The sequence below is a fragment of the Salvelinus sp. IW2-2015 genome, linkage group LG8 (assembly GCF_002910315.2).
Source record: "Salvelinus sp. IW2-2015 linkage group LG8, ASM291031v2, whole genome shotgun sequence".
Taxonomy (NCBI): Eukaryota; Metazoa; Chordata; class Actinopteri; order Salmoniformes; family Salmonidae; genus Salvelinus; species Salvelinus sp. IW2-2015.
The window spans coordinates 27432129-27456029 of record NC_036848.1 but is presented as its reverse complement, the minus strand read 5'-3'; the positions used below and the strand labels follow the sequence as shown (position 1 = coordinate 27456029).

Below are 23901 nucleotides of genomic sequence, written 5' to 3'. Positions count from 1 at the left end.
TTTGCTTCAAATATATCAAGCGATGGAGAAACTTTATTTCCAGCTCTATAGATTCACATACAAATACAAAAAGCTTAATTGGCAAAATGTTTACCATACTGTTGCCTTATAGGCTAATCCACAGAATACCACTCTCTCCTTGTCCACTACTAATGGATCACATTGAAATGTTGAATAGCCTACATTCACATTAGTATGCAACATAATAAGTACTTAGTTCTAAACAATTACAATTGATATATTTGTGCATTTGGTATAGTCTACATAACATATTTACTTGTATTTTTAAACCTCCTTGAAAACATAAGGCTCTGGCCACGATAATCAAGCATAAATACAGCATTAAAACGTACACTAAAGCGCTTTGAATGATCATCTACAGGTTTACATTCAATGAAGAGCAGCATATGGTGTGGAAACATAGTCTACTGTACACGTTACACCTGTTAGACGGTTTACACAATATAAGAGCTCGCGTGAAACATGACAACCTCCAAGAGATAAAACAGAGCACATGGCTTTAAACCCTTCGACAATTAGTCTTTTTTTCTTTTTTCCCTATTTCCAAAGATAAGTTCTACAGGCTACCATAACACAATGGAAAACTAAACGCCTGTTTAAGACCACAGAACATCTTTCCGTCTAAAATCACAACATGCCGAAAGGTGCTGCGCTTTAGTTTACACTCCGGATTCCCCCTTATCATCACTTGCAGTTCGAGCTCAGTTGTGGAACGCGCTGCCTCCTGTAACCAGACTCATGCTTTTCAGTTTATTGTCCTTCTTCCATTTCATCCTTCGATTCTGGAACCATATTTTTATTTGTCGTTCCGTGAGGCACAAAGTGTGGGCTATCTCTATTCTCCTCCTCCGGGTTAGGTATCTATTGAAGTGAAATTCTTTCTCCAGTTCTAGCGTCTGGTAGCGGGTGTACGCTGTTCGGGCCCTTTTCCCATCTGGTCCAGCCATTTCTAAATTGTATGAAAAATCCATATTAGAAGTGGACAACACATAGGGGAAATATAATTTCAAACATTACAAAAATAAACATGTTTAATCAACAGAACAGGCAAAATATGGAGCATTTATGGGTGTGGAATAGGCTGCAAGCGGGCGAGTGCCATGCACGTATTGTAGCTACAGAACCAGAAATAGAACTTGCTTCCAGCCATAAATATAAATACCCACCAATTGACCAACATTTAAATTCAATATTTGAACAGTAGTTTTCTTAATTCATACTGTTTTCAATTCAAATCTCCTGCATAGGTTACCAATTATTATGTGTTATCTTGCACTGGACCCCGTCAAAAAAACAATGATCATAAAACTGCTACCCCATCCGTTGCCATATACCATCTTTAGTGACCTTACCGAGTTCATGCAACACTTGACAGATTTATGATGCTACAAATTTAGATTATAGGAAAACACAACAGCAAGCATGCAATCCACTACAAAGCAAGACCACCACAAAACACAGTAGAAGATGTACCGTGGTTAATGTGCAGTTTCCGCATCCAAGGGAATATTTGTGGCGTTTGGCAATCGTTTGACGTCGTGGAGGTTGCGTTGGACTCCTGCTGTGGTTGTTGCCCCCGGGCAGCCGTGCTGCTGGAACTGCTTGTGTGTGCGCCTTCCTCGGACTCAGAGACAACGGCGGTATCCTCTATCTCTGTGAAATGACTGTTGTTGCCTTTGTTGAGATTATTATTGCCGCCCGAGGTCGTGGTCCGGTCAGATGGAGGAGAGGGGCTTTTTATTTCCAAAGACTCGGGGGTGGCGCAAGGCAGGGGGTGTGGATGTGGAGACGAGAGCGAGCAGGTCGGCTGTCTGTACCGGGCGTCCGTGCCCGTGGACGGGAAACCACGGGTATCATCCCCAACAGCCCCGAAGTGGCTACCAGTGTTGGTGCGATTTACYGTTAGGTCCATGCCATTGTAGTTGCAGCCGAAAGACCCGGAGTTCATGGTGCCAGAATCCCTAAACGTACCGTTCACAGCGCCGTTAGTCCCATAATTTAATAACTGATAGTCGGAGCCATTCGGATAGCGCCCTGAAAACGAGTTAACAAAGTAAGAGCTCATTTGGTTGTTTTTAAAGACTCGATTTGTAGATCTTTGTCGCTATAATCCTCTGCTTCACGATTTATGATGTAATCATGAATTATAGCAATGAAGCCTACTGAACTTTGCCAGGTATGCGGCCAAATATGGGAGAGCGCTCGGGAATCACGTGCCTTTGTTGACCAGTCGTAAATTCTCACTGATGACTTCAAGAGGTAATTCATGCTCTATGGTTACAAATGATGACGAAATTATGGTCGTTATGCTCAAGTCAATGGTGCCTCCCCATTGCGCCCTGAGATCCAAGTAGGCAGACAGCGTCATCTACTGGCAGTGGAGATAACTGTCAGTGAGGACGCTATGCAGGATTTTTTTATTTATTAGAACATTCTCGGACATAAAAGTAGGCTAAACTATTTTACCAACAGGTATTTCAGACATGTATCCCAGTAATCTGTTATAGTAATACATTAGCAATTTGATCGTTAAAAGAGAGAGACTAAAGGTTGGGCTTGCTCAACTAGGTCAATATTTACAGGAAATAATAATAATAATAATACAATAATTATGAAACCAGCCTGTACAGCAATAAATCTTTCTATTAAATATTCACACCACTAAACAATGCTTTATTTGTATTTATAAAAGATGACAAAACATATGCTTACACTGCACATGGCATCCAGATGTGCAAGTGCACAATAAATAACTTGTCAAAACATTATTCAGTTGAACATGACAAAGCGATGTAAAAGTCAAAAACGAACAATATACAACACACACTAGGCTATTACAAAGCTTGTATCGATATTAAGGACATTTTTTGAAGCAAACTATTGAATTATCGTGTCATTTTGACTAGGTCTGTTGTTGCACAGACCTAGTCAAACAATATTTACTGCAACAATATTTACAAAACTAAAAACAAATACGATCAAATAAGAATAGGCTTGCATACAGTAGTTTTAACCTGTTTCTAACCTACATACGCTATTTAATCGTGCAAATATATTAGTCTAGGCCTATTGACATATTTCACAAAAATGTGTAGGCCTATGCAGCTATTTTCTGAAAAACAACAACAATAATTCAACAGCTCTCAATTCATGTTACAACAGTTATGGCTTGTGTAGCTTATTTATTCAGTGTCTTTTAATCTGTCTTGTTTTCCTCTTCTTCGTCGCTGGGTTTCGAAGGATTCATTACTTTGTTCTCCTTTTTCCACTTCATTCTGCGATTCTGGAACCAAATCTTTATCTGGCGTTCAGTGAGACATAGAGCATGCGAAATCTCGATTCGACGACGCCTGGTCAAATACCTATTGAAATGAAATTCTTTCTCGAGCTCAAGTGTCTGGTATCGAGTATAGGTCTGACGGCCCCTGCGCCCACTGCTACCAAAGGCCCCTGCAAAAAAAAGGAACGCTAATAACAGTCAGCCATTATGTAAGAAACAAAGGGATAGACAGGCTAAAATATTGATTATAACCTTTACACTATTATCACTTTTATAAGCTATACTGTTATAATCCCTATTAATAACTATTATCATAGACTACTATTGTTATTGGATGTATTACATTTGCCCGCCATTAGCCTATACTAATGATTTTTGATTCACATGATAGCCTACTGTATTTTGACATAGCTTAGCAACATTTTGTTTCCAATACAAAACGAGTTTATCTATCTGTTCAGATATTTTTCACGTGAATCACGTCCTGGGCTATTGAATCCAATACATATCCAAATCATGTGTTCACACAATGTCTTGTAGAATTATTCCTCTTTTCAAAATTGAAATGATTTTGCCCCGTCTTAATTGCATAAGAAATAGTTACTTATGGACTCAAATCTGAATGCATATTGTGGACAGGCAACGCTGTTACGGTAGTCACATGATTGATAGGCAACATGCTGATTGTAAACAGGTCAGAAGTTTAAAACAATATTTACAAATAAAAAAGTTTCACTCACCGGCGGCGAAAGAATTCATCCTTTGCATCCACGGATAAAGCAGAGAAGAAGACTTGTCGTCCACAGCAGTGGTTATGTTTACATTTTGCTCGAGGCACTCTGACCTGCGCTGATCCTGAGTTAATACGAGCGGCTGCTCCTCTCGACTTGCGAAAGCGCACGAACGGTCACTGTCCTTGTAAAAAGTTCCAGCTGGGTAGTCGCAGGGAGCGCTGGTGCTGGGGCGACCGTAGACACCAGAGGTTTGCTGGTAATATGATGTTGGGTAAGCCTTCTCTTGCATATTGGCAGCTCCATATGTAGCGTTAGAAAAGTGTCTTAAAGGGTCAGTATATCCGGAGGAATATAATGGTATCTGACCCAGGAGAGACTCCTGTCCTCCCGGCCGAGAAACAGGAAAAGTTGAGTTGACAAAATAGGAACTCATTGGATGAACAACGGTATGCTCCGAGGAATATGATTTGTAATGTTTTATAGTCCAAGTGGGTTTGCCATTACTTTATCGGAGATTTGGTTCTAGCTGAAGGGGGCTTGCGTGATGCCACTGAATAGGGCAGAAGGGAACTGTACCATCTGATCAACGTCTGGCCAATAGCGAACGTCTGCGGTTGCAATATTGCCCTCCTGGGAGGCTCATGTTGCGAACAGGGGTCACCAGTGACTGGAAACGTAGCGCCCAGGCACATATCAAATGAGCAACCTCGATCATTCAAAATTGAAGTATTTCGTTTTTGTTCTTAATTTCGATGCAAACAAATTATGTAAATAAATTATATAATTCTGACAGCACCGCTCTTTTTCTCCCCTCCCCATCTCCCCCACCACCTTTAAAACAAATAATCAAATGTAGGCCTACTTGAGACGAATTATGCTGTTGTTCTCTGGTTGTCACTTTCAATTACCCACACATGTAAAGTACTGATTACTAAGAAGTAGCCTAGTTGCACAATGAAAAGTGGCCATATCCAACTGGGCACAGACGTCAATTCAACGTCTATTCTACATTGGTTGAACGTAATTTCATTGAATACACGTGGAAACAACGCTTGATTCAACCAGTGTATGTGTGCCCAGTGGGATTACATTGTTGCAGCTGAATGAATCTCTACTTTCATGCAGCTGTTATTTTAAACTGTTGGATAACATTTATGTTTCATCATTCCTTCACGTATAAATTAACGTGTTCGTTATGCTTTCTAGGTGTTCCCATACTGGGCGGATGAAGAGTAAAACACGACCAAGACGTCTACACTTACAAATCAACGCACAGATGCTCACACAGAGGCAAAATGATTTTCCAACGGATCAAGACCAAGTATATTATCAGTAGGCCTATATTATTTAATTGAATATGTATTATTGTTACGCTATTATCGTTATTTTTTGGATGACTAAAACGGTCAATAAAAAAAATAAACAAAGCTACCTTCTTTACAACAATGACGCATTTCCTTTTTCCAATAAATTATATTTTCCTTTTTGAAAATTACAAATTTGAAATTTCTCATTCAAAATCATTTCGTATTACCTATCACAAGTAGCCAAATGCAAAAGCCATTTCTGAAATCAACGTCAAGAAAAGCAGGCCTTTGCTGAGCCAAGTTAATAGTTTATATGTGTACTCATTCAATTTTCCATCAACAGCATTAGGCCTTTGTTTCAACAACTAATCAAACATTTTAGCTTAGTATCCTACGACATCGCTGTATGCAGAATGACAGCTTTTCAACTTCAATAGCTTCTGTGCAAAATGCATATCAGCTTGCTTTTGTTTAATTTGATTATAAAAAACGAAAGAAAAAAAAGAAAGAATATGTGCCAATATGTTAATTGAGTGTATATGTGTGTGTGTGTTACTGAATGCATTTATTGACCTTGGTAAATCATGGAAATGCAGTAATTGAGAACGAATACACCCTTAACTCAAAAGTTTATGGATTTCTTCGGGTAAGAAGCCTTTTTGGAGGTGCCACCGCCACCAAATGTAGGCCTATTATCGCCCCTAGATGGCGTCAAAGAGCAATAAATGAGACGAGGTGAAGAAAATTCAGCATAAAGCTGAATTAATGCAGACATTTCAGAGTTTCCTAGTTCCGACTAGCATATGAACGCGGCAAGAATTAATATGAATTGGACTGCCGGTCGAAACGCAGAATACTTGTGGCAGCTTCCAAGAGGTATCATATAGGCCTACCTATTTATCTGAAACCTTCGTCACCCGCCAAAGATGCTGCTGCCATTTTGCCACTAACACATTATCAGTATAGCAACCAGGTTTTGCAAATGGAAACAATGCTATACTTTAAAGACACTGAAGACACTGTAGCCATTTTGAGGTCTACCAATGTTTGTGTAACTGTTTGTTATCGAATCCAATTTGAACCTCTAATGGCCTACTCTAGTATGATTGTGGTGGTATAGGAAATTATTGAGACTTGACGACCTACCTTTGTTTATAATCCATCATTTCGCTTGTGGGTATTCCGGATGCGATTATCTTGGTTCTTTTTAGATATTCAATTGTTGTTCCTTTGGTATAAAGCATACGGTAAATAACAATAACTAAACGAGTCCCTCTGTTGAAAATAAAATAAATATTCCATTGTCCTGGCGTATATTGAGTCTTCTTTGACGGTACAATTCAGAGATGGCCACATTAGCATAGTCTAGCATTGGATGAGAGATTCCTCATTGACTCCATCTCTCAGTTGATGGAGCTGCACAGTCACTGGACACATTTCTTTGACACAATTAAACCATAGCAAAGACAAAAAGCCAAGAAAACGAAGGTGTTACTGAATGAGCCGTAGAAAACAGACAGCTGCAATACAACCTCATGGGAAAAAAGTTCCCTGTCCAGAGTCCACATGACCAACCTCAGCCAATCCCAGAACCCAGGCAGTCGTAAAATTCCATCACAAAGTTATACATTTTCATAAAGAGACTCAAATTTATAGCATTTTCCAGTAGAAGGCATTTTTTTCTTCATCGCCATCTTTTTCTTTCAAAGACGGGTATGCATCTTAAGCAATTTTTGGAAGCTACATTGTCTATAAAGCGAAATGGCTAGACCAATAATATTTCAGGTTGGTATCATATTTAGAGAATTTGATGATCATGCCTTATCAATTCAATTCAAAAAGCAAAAATATGGAAACGTTTCCCCAATTGTAGTTCCACACTATAGCATATAGGCTAATCTATAACATGTTTGATAACTATTTACATTGTATTATAGGGTAAGCAGCCTACTATACGTTTACTTAAAGGATTGATAAAAGGTTTAAAAGTTTAGGTAGCTCATGTAAGCGGCTAATAATAGTTGGCTAGGCCTAGTCTACATTTGCATTAGCCTACATTTAGTTATTAATTTAGTTAAACTATATATCAACATAATCAACCGTGCAGTCTTTATGACTCCCTTATGTATGCCTACCTTCATAGCGTTAGCACACATTTTCAAGCAAACGCAAGCAAAATGTGTTATATTTCCCTCCGTTAAAGCCTATTGAGCCACCCATTTTTAGATTTTGCTCACATATAAAATAGTTGTTTGTTAAAATAGAGATATATACCAAAGATATCCCTGTATGAAAACATCAGGTATATGAAGTGAAAAGTAAATATCAAATGAATGGAACATTTCTCTTTTTTAATTATTTTTATTTAACCTTTATTTATCTTGGCTAGGCCTATCCCCAGCAACTGTTTGCATGGTGCCCTGTTCAATATCATTTCGTTGACAAAAAGGATTTCCGACATTTATAGATGCAATAAAACCACAACCCCCCCCCACCTCCCCTCCAAATGCAACCTAATCCCTCTGCAAAAGGTTGCACAGAGAGATATCGGCCTAATCTCCCGAAAATGGGGTACCCAAACCGAACATAGGTTATTCTAGAAAACTGACAGTTATTTAGTTCAATTCAATTATCGTAAAGGTAAGTATTTTTTTTTATCGAAATAACCCAATTAACCTCCACGATTATAAATGAAAATACGTTTTCTATCATTATCATTATTTTCTAGGAAATTCTTAAATATGATGTATATTATGTAGGCTATCTTCTGATCTTTTGAATTTGATGTTGTCTAATAGTGCAGTTTGAAATGATTCTTCCTCGAATTAATGTGACAAGTAGATTCTAGTCCTACGTTTGCCCGTTTTTATTGCAGCTAAAACATGCTAACAATCTATCAACAATAGGTAAACTAACATAAAGCATTTCAATACATTACAGTTTTCATTAACTGCACACCTTTGGGCTTTGTTGGGTCATGAATGTGGATAAAATGAATTTAAATAGTGTGTGTGTCCCTCTTTCCTGGCATTAACTCCCTAATTAATCCACACTTTCAGACTTTTTTACATTAACCTTCAGTAGACACTTTTTTTTTTACACTAGGCCAATGAATATAAAATAGCCCAATTAGCATAAATGCATCAGAGGGTACTGCATATGGCCCAGTACATCACGGGGCCAAGCTTCCTGCCATCCAGGGGCTCTATACCAGGCGGTGTCAGAGGAAGGCCCTAAAAATTGTCAGAGACTCCAGCCACCCTAGTCATAGACTGTTCTCTCTGCTACCGCACGGCAAGCGGTACCGGAGCGCCAAGTCTAGGTCCAAGAGGCTTCTAAACAGCTTCTACCCCCAAGCCATAAGACTCCTGAACATCTAATCAAATAGCTACCCAGACTATTTGCATAGCCCCCACCCCCCCTTTCTACGCTGCTTCTCTCTGTTATTATCTATGCATAGTCACTTTAATAACTCTACCTACACTACCGTTCAAAAGTTTGGGGCCATTTAGAAATGTCCTTGTTTATGAAAGAAAAGCAAAAAAAAATATCCATTAAAATAACATAAAATTGATCCGAAATACAGTGTAGACATTGTTAATTTTGTAAATTACTATTGTAGCTGGAAACGGCAGATTTTTTATGGAATATCTACATAGGCGTACAGAGGCCCATTATCAGCAACCACCACTCTTGTGTTAGCTAATCCAAGTTTATCATTTTAAAAGGCTAATTGATCATTAGAAAACCCTTCGCAATTATGTTAGCACAGCTGAAAATGTTTGTTCTGATTAAAGAAGCAATAGAACTGGCCTTATTTAGACTAGTTGAGTATCTGGAGCATCAGCATTTGTGGGTTCGATTACAGACTCAAAACGGCCAGAAGCAAAGAACTTTCTTCTGAAACTCGTCAGTCTATTCTTGTTCTATTCTTGCGCAAACTGTCTCTAACCAGAATAGAAAGAGGAGTGGGAGGCCCCGGCGCACAACTGAGCAAGAGGACAAGTACATTAGTGTCTAGTTTGAGAAACAGTCGCTTCACAAGTCCTCAACTGGCAGCTTCATTAAATAGTTCCCGCAAAACACCAGTCTCAACGTCAAAAGTGAAGAGGCAACTCCGGGATGCTGGCCTTCTAGGCAGAGTTGCAAAGAAAAGGCCATATCTCAGACTGGCCAATAAAAATAAAATATTAAGATGGGCAAAAGAACACAGACACTGGACAGAGGAAGATTGGAAAAAAGTGTTATGGACAGACGGATCTAACTTGTAGGTGTTCGGATCACAAAGAAGAACATTCGTGAGACGCAGAAAAAATGAAAAGATGCTGGAGGAGTGCTTGACGCCATCTGTCAAGCATGGTGGAGGCAATGTGAAGGTGTGGCGGTGCTTTGGTGGTGGTAAAGTGGGAGATTTGTACAGGGTAAAAGGGATCACTCCATTTTGCAACGCCATGCCATACCCTGTGGATGGCGCTTAACTGGAGCAAATGTCCTCCTACAACAGGACAATGACCCAAAGCACAGCTTCAAACTGTGCAAGAACTATTTAGGGAAGAAGCAGTCAGCTGATATTCTGTCTATAATGGATTGGCCAGCACAGTCACCGGATCTCAACCCTATTGAGCTGTTGTGGGAGCAGCTTGACCGTATGGTACGTAAAGAAGTGCCCAGCAAGCCAATCCAACTTGTGGGAGGTGCTTCAGGAAGCATGGGGTGAAATCTCTTCAGAATACCTCAAAAAATTGACAACTAGAATGCCAAAGATCTGCAAGGTGGAATTGCTGCAAATGGAGGATTCTTTGACAAAAGCAAAGTTTGAAGGACACAATTATTATTTCAATTAAAAATCATTATTTATAACCTTGTCAACGTCTTGACTATATTTCCTATTCATTTTGCAACTCATTTCATGTATGTTTTCATGGAAAACAAGGACATTTCTAAGGGACCCCAAACTTTTGAACGGTAGTGTACATGTACATATTACCTCGATTACCAATGTAGCCCCGCACATCGACTCTGTACCGGTACCCCTGTATATATAGACCCGCTATTGTTATTTACTGCTGCTCTTTAGTTATTCGTTATTATTATCTCTTACTTTTTTTGTTGTTGGTATTTTCTTAAAACTGCATTGTTGGTTAAGGGCTTGTAAGTAAGCATTTCACTATAAGGTTGTATTCGGCGCATGTGACAAATAAAATTTGATTTGATTTGACATTGCTGATCACAAATCATATATATTTTTTATTTTTTATTAGGATGCCAATGGCGACAGCTAGTCTTACTGGGGTCCCATAACGAAAAAGACATTACAGACAAAATACTTTACAATTTACATACATTTAAAAACATTAACATGTAGTGTGCCTGTGTGTGCATCTATTTAGTTACACATACATGTCAGTACATACACACAACAAGTAGGTCACATGGGGGAGAGGCATTGTTCCATGAGGTGTTGCTTAAAAAAAAAATGTAAACCAGGTTTGCTGTTCACTTGCGCTATATCAGATGGGAGTTCCATGCACTCATGGCTCTGTATAATATTGTACTTTTCCTTGAGTTTGTTCTGGACCTCGGGACTGTGAAAAGACCGCTGGTGGCATGCCTGGTGAGGTGTGTGTGTGTGTGTGTCAGTGCTGTGTGTAAATTGACAATGCAAACAATTTGGAATTTCCAACACATTAATGTTTCCTATTAAACAAGAAGTGATGTAGTCAGTCTTTCCTCAACTCTAAGCCAAGAGAAACTGACATTCATAGTATTGCTTTGAGGATAACACAGTGCCACCGACGTGGCCCGCTACCAAGGACTGTGGGCTCTCCTTCTCCGTAGCTTTCGTGAGTAAAATATTTAAAACGTGTTAACCCTCGCAAGGCTGTCTGCCCAGACAAGGCTGTCTCCCTAGCAAGCGTCTCAGACCAGCTGGCTGGTGTGTTTACGGGCTTGTTCAATCTCTCCTTATCCCAGTCTGCTGTCCCCACATGCTTCAAGATGGCCACCATTGTTCCTGTACCCAAGAAAGCAAAGGTAACTGAACATAATGACTATCGCCCAGTAACACTCACCCCTGTCATCATGAAGTGCTTTGAGAGACTAGTCAAGGATTGTATCACCGCTACCTTACCTGCCACCCTAGACCAACTTCAATTTGCTTATCGCCCCAATAGATCCACAGACGATGCAATCGCCATCACTCTGCACAATGCCCTATCCCATCTGGACAAGAGGAATACCTATGTAAGAAGGCTGTTTATTGACTACAGTTCAGCATTCAACACCATGGTACCCTCCAAGCTCATCATTAAGCTCGAGGCCCTGGGTCTGAACACCGTGTCCTGAGCTTCCTGACGGGCCGCCCCCAGGTGGTGAAGGTAGGAAACATCACCTCCACTCCGCTGATCCTCTCGATGGTGCAGCTGTAAAACCTTTTGAGGATCTGAGGACCCATGCCAAATCTTTTCAGTCTCCTGAGGGGTAATAGGTTTAATTGTGCCCTCTTCACGACTGTCTTGGCGTGCTTAGACCATGTTAGTTTGTTGGTGATGTGGACGCCAAGGACCTTGAAGCTCTCAACCTGCTCCACTACAGCCCCGTTGATGAGAATGGGGGCGTGCTCAGTCCTCCTCTTCCCGTAGTCAATTTCTCTACACCCGCAATAACATCTGCTAATCATGTGTATGTGACCAATAAAATTAGATTTATTAGCCCTCTCATTACAATGAAGAGCAACATTTTCCGCTCTGTTCTGGGCCAGCTGCAGCTTAACTAGGTTCTTCTTTGCAGCACTTGACCACATGACTGGACAATAATCAAAATAAGATCAAACTAGAGCCTGCATGACTTGCTTTGTGGAGTTTGGGGTCAGAAAAGCAGAGCATCTCTTTATCACGGACAGACCTCTCCTCATATTTACAACCATTGAAGCGATACGTTTTGACCAGTTTACAATCTAAGGTAACACCAAGTCATTTAGTCTCCTCAACATCTTCAACAGCTACACCAGATTCAGCTGAGGTCTAGAACTTAGGGAATGATTTGTACCAAATACTTAGTTTTAGAGATATTCAGGCAGTTTGTTACTGACCACCCATTCCAAAACTGACTGTAACTCTTTGTTAAGGGTTTCAGTGACTTCATTGGTTTGGGCTCCAGAGTGGTGCAGCGGGCTAAGGCACTGCATATCAGTAGGCGTCACTACAGTCCCAAACTGGCTGTGATTGGGAGTCCCATAGGGCACGCACAATTGGCCGAGCTACGTCTGGGTTTGCCCGGGGTAGGCCGCCATTGTAAATAAGAATTTGTTCTTAAATGACTTGCCTAATTAAATAAAGGTTACATTTAAAACTAAAAAAATATATATAGTTGTGGTTGCTAACGCATATAGGGTTGACTCATCAGCGTACATGGACACACAGGCTTTGTTTAATGCAGGTCATTGGTAAAAATAGAATGAAAGAAATGGGGCTGAGTAGTATTTTTTGCACATGGTTACAATAAAATGTATGTGCTTTTATTGAGATGTGAAATGTTGCGATAAAGGGTGTTTGTTGCACGTTATATAAAAGTAGGCTATAACTAAACTGTAATTTAAACTTTTGTTATGCCAACTATCCAATAGTCACAAGTCCTAGATCTTGAGAGATCCTGTATATCACGCGAGTAGAAATTCAGCGTATTCTATATTCCAATTGAACAATAAATATATCGTTAAATCATCTCTTCTAAATAGCCTTCTTTCCAAATCCTCACTGAGGTAAAATTAAACCAATCGACATATCGAATTTCCAATTATGTACAGTAGCCTAGTACAATGTTTATGAGCTACATTTTAAACAAATCAAACAGTGCGATTATTTTTTTATTTTCCCTTCATTTAACTTACAATGACGGCCTACACCTGCCAAACCCTCCCCTAACCCGGACGACTCCCGATCACGTGAAACAGCCCGGGATCGAACCAGCGTCTGGAGTGACGCCTCTAGCAGTGAGATGCCTAGCCTTAGATCGCTGCGCCACTAGGGAGCCTTGTTAAAGAGAGGAGAGAAGCTTTAATTTTCATTCAAATAGCCTATCGTTTGCATTTCCAATGATTTCACTTATAATTTGATAGCCTAAAATGGTGCAAAACTGGGGTGTTACAATAAAAACGTCTACGATTTCTCACTTATTATTTGCTAAACTGTTTGACTAATCATATGGAGCATATTGATAATAAGCCTAGTACTATTATCAATATCATCCTGAATTTAACAAATATCCTCATATAAACATGAGCAAAGATGAATGCATAACATATTTCTCACCAACTCAAATAAAATAATGCGCAACAAACAAATGTACACCACATCCCAAATAGCCATGTGAAAATACTATGGGTTAATCTACAATTAAAATCAGTGAAATCTGAGGAGTATTTGTTAGTCCCGCTTCGTGGTAATTTCAGTGCCCCGAGCGTTTTTTTCTTCTAAGACTTAGCACAAATGAACGATTATGGTTACCATTGCAGAATTATAAACAAAAACTAATATGATAACAAAGCCTAGTAGCAAAGTCGCACACATTTGCTATAGGACTACCTGGTCACACCCATCTCTTCCTTTCAGATTTCACATAACTGAGTAAAATGTCCAGATTTCCTGAAATAATATTTTGAAGAGTTTTCACCATTGTCTCAGTGGTTATGGTGATATTTAACAACCCAAGGTATTTGATAAGACACAGATAGTATTCACTTAAATTCCATTCTGTAAAAGCCACAGTGTTTGCATAGACATTAAATGACATCTTTCTACCAAGTACCAGCAATACCTAAGTCACAATATGCACCATTGCTTCCATATTTTCACAATAAGGCCTCACTCCATTTCTCTTCTCACCATTTCACCTCAATCAATTATCAGAAGCTCAGTCCTAACATAGAAATTAATTTCATTTTGAGGATGTAAAAAAAAAATGAAGAAATGTATACAGTATATGGAGAGTATTTGGGGAACAACTTATGCAAAGTTTGCCAGGAAAGCTCGTTTGCTCTCCCTCGCTCGTGGTTTTTGGCACTATGGAAGGACCAGTGACATCCCTGCTCCCTAACGCCTTTGTCCGTGTTGGGGGACTTTACGGGAGGGGTTGTGGATGAGTTGGGGGATGTCAGGCCGCTGGATCAGTGGGGCTGGGGTGGAAGTGACAAACAGGCTCTGGAGAGCCTTGGGGCCAGAGGACATGGGGGGTGCAGTGGAGCCATCCAGGCATGAGCTGGGAGAGATTTGACACTGTGGCCCAGGCCCTGGACTCTGCATGGGATGAGCTCATACCGCACTGACGAGCACCACTGACAGAGAGAGAGAGAGAAAGGTAGAGAAAATCAATACTATGCCCTCAAAATAATAAACATGATTATCCATAAGTACAATCTACAATTTGAGATCAGTGGCGGTATGGTAATGATGCAATAAAGTGAGGACAAGAGCTGCAGCATGGATGCTCAGTGGTTGAGCTCACTTGTCCATGGAATACGCTGGGTACTGTTGGTCCTCCTCAGGTCCCCTGGCACCTGGCAGACCATCTCTATCTCTAATGGCGTCAGGATTGGGGTGTCCCCCCCTGCAGCAGCTGATAGACTTGGTCCCGTTGGAGCAGTTCTATCACCCTCTCCGCCTCCTCAGAGAGGTGCTGCACTGTAGGGCAGTAAGCAGGGGGAGTAAGTAAGTTGCAGGAAGCAGGGGGAGCAAGGTCAAGAGCTGGAGAGACACAATTCACACCATATAGTAAGGAAACATTTCATCACAATGTATAATCATTTTTCAGTATTTAATGAGATGTTAACGTAGATGTGTTAAATGGCCATCTTATGGTGTGGTAGTTGGACATGTATGTAAGTTGTTCAGTGGGAAAGAAGTTTGGCTCCCTCCTGTGGCCGCTGAAAGGCCCTGCAACTACAAGTAAGATTGCCACTCCCAATGATGCCATGAGACTGACTTCCCTCTATGATTGAGGACAGCTAGGCTTCTGTAGGTAATAATACATAGAAAACCATAGGTAACATGTCACGGATCTAGCAATGATACAGGACCCCAAGTCTCATCTACAGTTCCCATTTTGCTCCCTCTCCTTCTGCTCTTGCTTTAGACGTAGCACCTGCAGCTGCTGCCTAAGCACACAGTCACACACAGAAATAAATTGTACATGAAACAACGAAAAAAGTGAATATAAACTAAGATTTTGTATTTTCTGTTTGAGTATTTTCATGGTATTGTCTACAAGCCTGTATGTGAGTGTGTGTGTGTGTGTCTGTGTGTGAAAGTGTTTGCCTGCCTCAACATGGGATGTCTATGTGGCACACTCCTCCCTGGTCTTGGAGGTGGCAGTCTCTTGAAACAGGGCGCTGCTGTGTTTGAAGTACTTCTCTCCACCCTCGCGGGAATAGATCCCGCGGAAGCCACCTGGGTGTTTGACCTCGTCCATCTGGACTTGCTCCACACTGGCTGCCTGGGACTGACACATCTCCTCACAACACAAAAATGACCTCCACTGACCACAACTGAATGAATGAATTGAATGCATCAAAAAAAATACATACCGGATTGAGTTTGGTCCAAATCACTTTGTTTGTTACATGTCTATAACCATGATAATTCATAATATGACCCATCATAGCTTGTTGTTACATGGTCAAACTGATCATACAAGCACATTGAAATTCCACAAATACAAAGTTCCAAATGCTCTTCCTACCCATCACGTTGTTCTGACTGTACCGGGCCTCTCTGGACCAGTTCTGCAGCAGCCTCTCCTTCACCCTGCGCTTATCCTCCTCAGCGATCTTATGGCGGTCACGGGCAGCCAGGTTTAGAAGGACCAGGGTGTCATACAGCAGGCCATCCTTCTAATCCCGGGCAAATCAGTGGGGAAACTGGGGGGGGGTGGTTCACCTGCACACACACACACACATTAACCTAATTGAGCATGATGAATATACCTTGTTTGCTTTCTAGCTTTAAAATAATATGCTAGCAAAATGCCTTAGCATAACACATTTCTTAGCTCAAAAGACGCTTTAGGGATATAGGACCCATATCAATACGTCCTCCTAACCCAAGAAGAGGGCATCACCTCTAGCACCCAGGGCCTGTTGATGGTCTAGCAGCACATCAAAGCCCAGGATCTCAAAGCAGGCACTGCCAGCAGCGTGGTTAGGGGAACAGGTGTGGTAGTTGTGTTTGAGGACGGGGTGGGCAGAAACGAGCGTCTTAATAATCACGTCCTCAATGTCCAGCCACATCTTCTCTGTGTCGTAACACATGGCCTCCAGGTGCGTGTTCAAGGTGGACAGCTTCCTGGAACGACAGGGAGAAGGGAACTGAGATGGAAGCATTGGCTTAGCAGTCACTTGTGGATGGGAATTCCCAATGAGATGAATTATACAAAGAAATGAAGGTAAAGTTCAATTCGAGAGGTATTTGAAGTAAAGGAACACCTGCTTAACTTTTGCTGCCAGTGTCGTCATCACGGACAAAGTTCTCACTGGGCTTGTTGATGGCATAGCTGGTCAGATGCATGCAAACATCATCCTTGTAGAAATAGAAAGATAGTCAGTGAGGGAGAGTCAGGGATCAGTAAAGTTACTGATGAGATTCCTCATGTTAAATTATTATCTAGTGCTTCAAAGCATCAACTGTACAAACAACACTGCCAAACAGAGCAAGATAGGCAAATGAGAAGTGTGTAATGCTGTGTAACAGTTGGCATTAGAAGTGTTAACTGAGTAGCCATCTTGTCCACCTCACCACTTTGCCATTGCTGGGCTCATTGTATTGGGTAGTGCAGAAGCGAGCCAGCCCATCGTTGTACAGGAAGATGCGGAAGGGGTCACAGGAGGTCACCAGTACATAGATACGCAGCTCAAACTTGAAGCCGTCAATAATGAATGGCTGGGGGAGAGCACAGTTGGCATTATGATATATCTAATGACATCATCATAACCCTGCTTTCTGATTAGACCCTTCATAATAACATTGACATAACCCGGCTCTCTGATTGGTCCCTTCATAATGACATCATCATAACCCTGCTCTCTGATTGTTCCCTTCATAATGACATCCTCATAACCCTGCTCTCCGATTTGTCTATTCCTAATGACATCGTCATAACCCTGCTCTCTGATTGGTCCCCTCAAAATTACATCATCATAACCTTGCTCTCTGATTGGTCCTTCATAAAGACAGTCATAAACCTACTCTCTGATTGGTCCCATTAAATACTGTCACATAATAAGGTATCACTTTTATTGCACCTGTCCTCCTGCAACCTCAGTTGAGCTATGAGTTGAATCGATTCTGCAGAATATTATACAATACATACAAAAGTCTAGAAGGTTCCCTCTCTGAGAAGGGAGGTGTGTGTCAGTGAGTCTCACCCGGGAGACGAACAACTGGTAGATCATGTGTTCTCCGGGCCGTATGTCGTTGCGGAACTTGGTGATGACGATGCCTCTCCCTTGGCAACCGGAGTCTGCCTTACGTATGTCTTGTGTTTTTTGGCCCTAGTGTAAGCTTGGAAGTCCCTATAACTGCAGATACAAAAAATAATAATAATAATTCTCCATTGATTACACTGCTGATTCAATACGTGTTTTGAATGATGAGACTAAGCACAGTGACAATGAGAACTCACTCTGCCGGTAGGCACCATGTTCAGGGAAAGATATTGTAGTATCTGGGGAAGAGCTTCAGCCTGCGGTTCATGTTTTGAGCCAGAAGATCCTTTCTACAAATCTCACTCATCCTGGGAAAGTGGTTGATCTTCTGTAAGGTTACAGCAAACACATAGCGTTGAATGTGACAACTCAACAGCTGCAGAGGCACATATTCAGAGCGCTATGAGGAGAGGGAGGTGGACTTGGAAGAGGTAGAGTACCTAGTAACGCTTCATGTCCATAACTCTGTCCAGGGAGACAGAGCAGTCTGTCCAGAAGAGAGTCCAGTCCTCTGAATAGGATCTCTATGATTTTAGGTATCAGCTAACCAAATGAGCCATCCGTCAGTCGATGACACTGTCGATGACATGGCCACACAATGATTGGTTGATGCATGCAACGTCTGAGCAGGGGAACGCAACCATTATGTGTTACACTTCGATCACACCAATAGAGTCATTGCATTTTGGTACACCAGAAGTACATTCATTTTTAATGGAACGCTGAGTTTGCCTTGCAGCATTGCGATGCAGTGTGTGGTGCAAACGTTGGATTTATCGAATGTATGCATCAAACTGTATGCGAAGACGGCTTGACAGAAATGGTAGCAGAAGGTGAATGTTGAACTTTTCTTGCACACATATCCAGATGATGCTGCGTACCCTTTTTGCGCAATGACACTGTCGGTGGGATCGAGGCGTTATTGTGGCAGGCACATGGTGTCAACGTTGTTTGAAAACATTCCGACGTCCTGGGGTGTAATCATAAGTCCAAACGTTTGGTTTTGCAAACAAAAACGAGAGTTTCTCTTGGACAAATTCAGGTAGGTCCTTCCCCGTTTCCTTCCGTTTGCTTCCGTTTAAGAAACGTTTTGCCACAGTTGTGACTTAATGAATACGCACCCCCTGCTCTTGCTCTTCTGCACTGAATTTCCTATACAAATAGGCTGGGCTTTTGTCCAATCACACACCCCATTGACCTTTCTACAGCTTTTCTAAATTAGCTAGCTACTGTATCTAGGCTACTCACCATACTATAGGCTACAGATTTGAGTCCCCACTAGAGTTGTTATTTTTATGTTATTGAGTAGGCCAATATATATCTTTGTTAATCAAATTATTAATCTAACAATAAAAATCCTTATTATTTTATAAGAAATGTAAGGTCTTTTTACAAATCGCAATAAAGTTGACAAAAGTAGAAGCTCGTCTTTTATTTGTAGGTATTTTCACTTGGTAATGAGTAACACGTAAATAGCTAAATCCTGTGTAAGAACTAGCAACAACCTTGTATTTATGCAGATATTACAGATATGTACTCTGCCATGTATTAGTGTGTTTATTTTCTCACTTGGATGGCACTTTCAGAAGCTGACGATTAGATTATCGGAATGGGTAACGTACTTTGTAGGTACACAATAATTACAAAATTACAAAGGCTCTCCAGAGGGTAGTGAGGTCTGCACAACGCATCACCGGGGGCAAACTACCTGCCCTCCAGGACACCTACACCACCCGATGTCACCGACATTAAGGACAACAACCACCCGAGCCACTGCCTGTTCACCCCGCTATCATCCAGAAGGCGAAGTCAGTACAGGTGCATCAAAGCAGGTACCGAGAGACTGAAAAACAGCTTCTATCTCAAGGCCATCAGACTGTTAAACAGCCATCACTAACATTGAGTGGCTGCTGCCAACATACTGACTCAACTCCAGCCACTTTAATAAATGGAAAAATTGATGTAATAAATGCATCACTAGCCACTTTAAACAATGCCACTTCATATAATGTTTACATACCCTACATTACTCATCTCATATGTATATACTGTACTCTATACCATCTACTGCATCTTGCCATCTTGATGTAATGTATCACTAGCCACTTTAAACAATGCCACTTTTATATGTTTACATACCCTACATTACTCATCTCATATGTATATACTGTACTCTATACCATCTACTGCAATTTGCCTATACCGTTCTATACCATCACTCATTCATATATTTTTTTATGTACATATTCTTATTCATGCCTTTACACTTGTGTGTATAAGGTAATTGTTGTGAAATTGTTAGGTTAGATTACTTGTTGGATATTACTGCATTGTCGGAACTAGAAGCACAAGCATTTCGCTACACTCGCATTAACATCTGCTAACCATGTGTATGTGACAAATAACATTTGATTTTAATTAGCTAATTTCTGTGTACACCCAGTAATTACATTGTACTTGTGCAGATATTAAATGTACTCTGTGGTGTACTTGTGTTTATCCTCTCACTTGGACGGCAAGAAGGTTCAGGTTGTCATAATGGCTAACGTACACATTAATTATAATCATCAAACTCTTGACTACTTGAATCAGGTTTGCTAGATTCAAGTAGTTGTGACACATCTGCCCGAGGAGAGTTTTGAAAAAGGATTTAGGTCAGTTTGCTCCATCTAGGAGGCGAGGTTGACACTGACGTCCAGTTCACTGAGACTCAAACACTACTGCAGGATCATACGGAGGTTCAGGTTGCTGAGCAAACAGCATTAATGCAAGTAAAATATTGCATTATTTAATCACAATTCTTCAAAACTCTCCTCGGGCAGACTATTTTGAAACATTTTCAAAACAGGAAACAGGTGGCATTTAGCCTACCCACCAGGGTGTACAGACTATCTTTGAATGAAGCAGCACAGGCCAACAAGGTTCTGATCAAATAAAATGGGTCAGAAAGAAACTTCACCCGGATACTTGCACTTGATAAAAATACATGCACTTGATAAAAATACATGCACTTGATAAAAATACATGCACTTGATAAAAAGCAATATTGTGCTGCTCTGTTTGTTGATTTATCAAAGGCATTTGATTCAGTCGACCATGAATTGTTGCTAGCTAGACTCAGTATCACTGGTCTAAGTGAAGGGGCAGTAAATTGGTTTAGGAACTATCTTTCTGACAGAACACAAAGTGCATGTGCTGACAATCACAAGTCTAGCTTTCTTGAGATTAATAGAGGTGTGTCCCAGGGTTCCATTTTAGCTACCGTGTTGTTCTCATTTTTTATTAATGATTTGGTTAATGGGATGCAACCAGCAAAGTTGCACCTATATGCTGATGACAGTCTGTATATACAGTTGAAGTTTACATACACTTAGGTTGGAGTCATTAAAACTCGTTTTTCAACCACTCCACAAATTTCTTGTTATCAAATTATAGTTTTGGCAAGTCAGTTTAAGACATCTACCTTGTGCATGACAAGTAATTTTTCCAATAATTGTTTACAGACAGATTATTTCAATGTATCACAATTCCAGTGTGCCAGAAGTTTACATACACTAAGTTGACTGTACCTTTAAACAGCTTGGAAAATAGAATCTTCTGATCTTTCCTCCAGCATCTTCACAAGGTCCTTTGATGTTGTTCTGGGATTGATTTTGTCAGAAGGTGAGTGTAGCTGGTGCATGAGGTCAGGCACAGGAGAGCAAAATGAGTGAGCAACCTACTTTACTCAACAACAAAAAAGGCACAAGGTAAACAAATACACTTGACCAATAACCAACAGTAAATATTACGCACGGGTGACCACAACACCTGTCGAAAAACCAACCATCATAACCGAACTGAACATAGAAATAATCACGCACAACAAACATGGGGGAAACAGAGGGTTAAATACATGAACATGTAATTGGATAATGAAAACCAGGTGTGTAGAAAATAAAGACAAAACCAATGGAAAATGAAAGATGGATCAGCGATGGCTAGAAGACCGGTGACGTCGACCGCCGAACGCCGCCCGAACAAGGAGAGGGACCGACCACGGGCGGAAGTCGGATTTGCACTTTTCGCACCAAAGTATGTTCATCTCCAGGAGACAGAACGCGTCTCCTTCCTGAGTGGTATGACGGCTGTGTGGTCCCATTGTGTTTATACTTGCGTACTATTGTTTGTACAGATGAACGTGGTACCTTCAGGCATTTGGAAATTGCTACCAAGGATGAACCAGACTTGTGGAGGTCTACAATTCTTTTTCTGAGGTGTTGGCTGATTTCTTTTGATTTTCCCATGATGTCAAGCAAAGAGGCACTGAGTTTGAAGGTAGGCCTTGAAATACATCAACAGGTACACCTCCAATTGACTCAAATGATGTCAATTAGCCTATCAGAAGCTTCTAATGCCATGACATCATTTTCAGGAATTTTCCAAGCTGTTTAAAGGCAGTCAACTTAGTGTATGTAAACTTCTGATCCACTGGAATTGTGATACAGTAAAATAATCTGTCTGGAAACAATTGTTGGAAAATTGACTTGTGTCATGCACAAAGTAGATGTCCTAACCGACTTGCCAAAACTATAGTTTGTTAACAAGAAATTTGTGGAGTGGTTGAAAAACTAGTTTTAATGACTCCAACCTAAGTGTATGTAAACTTCCGACTTCAACTGTATCTATATCCACAGTAAAACGAGTCCTATGTCGACATAACCTGAAAGGCCGCTCAGCAAGAAAGAAGCCACTGCTCCAAAACCGCCATAAAAAAGCCAGACTACGGTTTGCAACTGCACATGGGGACAAAGATCGTACTTTTTGGAGAAATGCCCACTGGTCTGATGAAACAAAAATAGAACTGTTTGGCCATAATGACCAACGTTATGTTTGAAGGAAAAAGGGGGAGGCTTGCAAGCCGAAGAACACCATCCCAACCGTGAAGCACGGGGGTGGCAGCATCATGTTGTGGGTTGCTTTGTTGCAGGAGGGACTGGTGCACTTCACAAAATAGATGTTATCATGAGGAAGGGAAAGTATGTAGATATATTGAAGCAACATCTCAAGACATCAGTCAGGAAGTTAAAGCTTGGTCGCAAATGGGTCTTCCAAATGGACAATGGCCCCAAGCATACTTCCAAAGTTGTGGCAAAATGGCTTAAGGACAACAAAGTCAAGGTATTGGAGTGGACATCACAAAGCCCTGACCTCAATCCTTTAGAAAATTTGTGGACAGAACTGAAAATGCATGTGCGAGCAAGGAGGCCTACAAACCTGACTCAGTTACACCAGCTCTGTCAGGAAGAATGGGTCAAAATTCACCCAACTTATTGTGGGAAGCTTGTGGAAGGCTACCCGAAACGTTTGTTAAACAATTTAACGGCAACGCTACCAAATACTAATTGAGTGTATGTAAACTTCTGACCCACTGGGAATGTGATGAAAAAAATAAAAGCTGAAATAAATCATTCTCTACTATTATTCTGACATTTCACATTCTTACAATAAAGTGGTGATCCTAACTGACCTAAGACAGGGAATTTTTACTAGGATTAAATGTCAGGAATTGTGAAAAACTGAGTTCAAATGTATTTGGCTAAGGTGTATGTAAACTTCCAACTTCAGCTGTAGGTGCAACTTTATTAATGTGCTCCTTTTCTAGTTCAGGCTGTTGAAGAGCTCCAGACTGCTTTTCAGTCACTGCAGGCCTCCATTTATGGTCTCAAACTGGTCTTGAATGTACAAAAAACTAAATTCATGACTTATACAAGAGCACTCAGCCAGAGAAGGTTAGCATTGTCACATCTGGTGGCTTATTCCATTGAAATAGTGTTATCCTACAAATACCTAGGTATATGGTTGGATGACAAGTTGCCCTTAAAAGTTCATATGGATAATCTTGTGAGGAAGCTTAGATTGAAATTAGGTTTTTGTTTTCGTAATAAGGCTTGCTTCCCGCTTATGGCTAGAAAGAAGTTTGTTCAGGCCACTTTTCTCTCTGTAATTGATTATGGTGACTTGTTGTATATGCATGCAGCCTCCTCTGTCTTATAGACACTGGACTCTGTTATTCATGCATCCTTGCGCTTTATTACGAATGCC

At 40.8% G+C, this 23901-nt stretch overlaps 2 protein-coding genes and 1 pseudogene across 2 annotated transcripts; all 3 read right to left on the bottom strand.

Moving 5' to 3' along the window:
* Positions 1–2243, bottom strand: LOC111967663 (homeobox protein Hox-B5b-like). Its single transcript, XM_023992887.2, has 2 exons — positions 1495–2243; positions 1–970 (listed from the first exon to the last, which is right to left on the bottom strand). Exons 1-2 carry the CDS (start codon positions 2084–2086, stop codon positions 723–725), a joined length of 840 nt encoding a protein of 279 aa, XP_023848655.1. The 5' UTR covers positions 2087–2243; the 3' UTR covers positions 1–722.
* A 413-nt stretch (positions 2244–2656) lies between these two features.
* On the bottom strand, positions 2657–5133 carry LOC111967664 (homeobox protein Hox-B6b). The gene is made up of 2 exons (XM_023992888.2): positions 4042–5133; positions 2657–3471 (listed from the first exon to the last, which is right to left on the bottom strand). Exons 1-2 carry the CDS (start codon positions 4466–4468, stop codon positions 3218–3220), a joined length of 681 nt encoding a protein of 226 aa, XP_023848656.1. The 5' UTR covers positions 4469–5133; the 3' UTR covers positions 2657–3217.
* A 9298-nt stretch (positions 5134–14431) lies between these two features.
* LOC111968213 (tubulin polyglutamylase ttll6-like) lies at positions 14432–18559 on the bottom strand (annotated as a pseudogene).
* Between the last annotated feature and the right edge of the window lie 5342 nt (positions 18560–23901).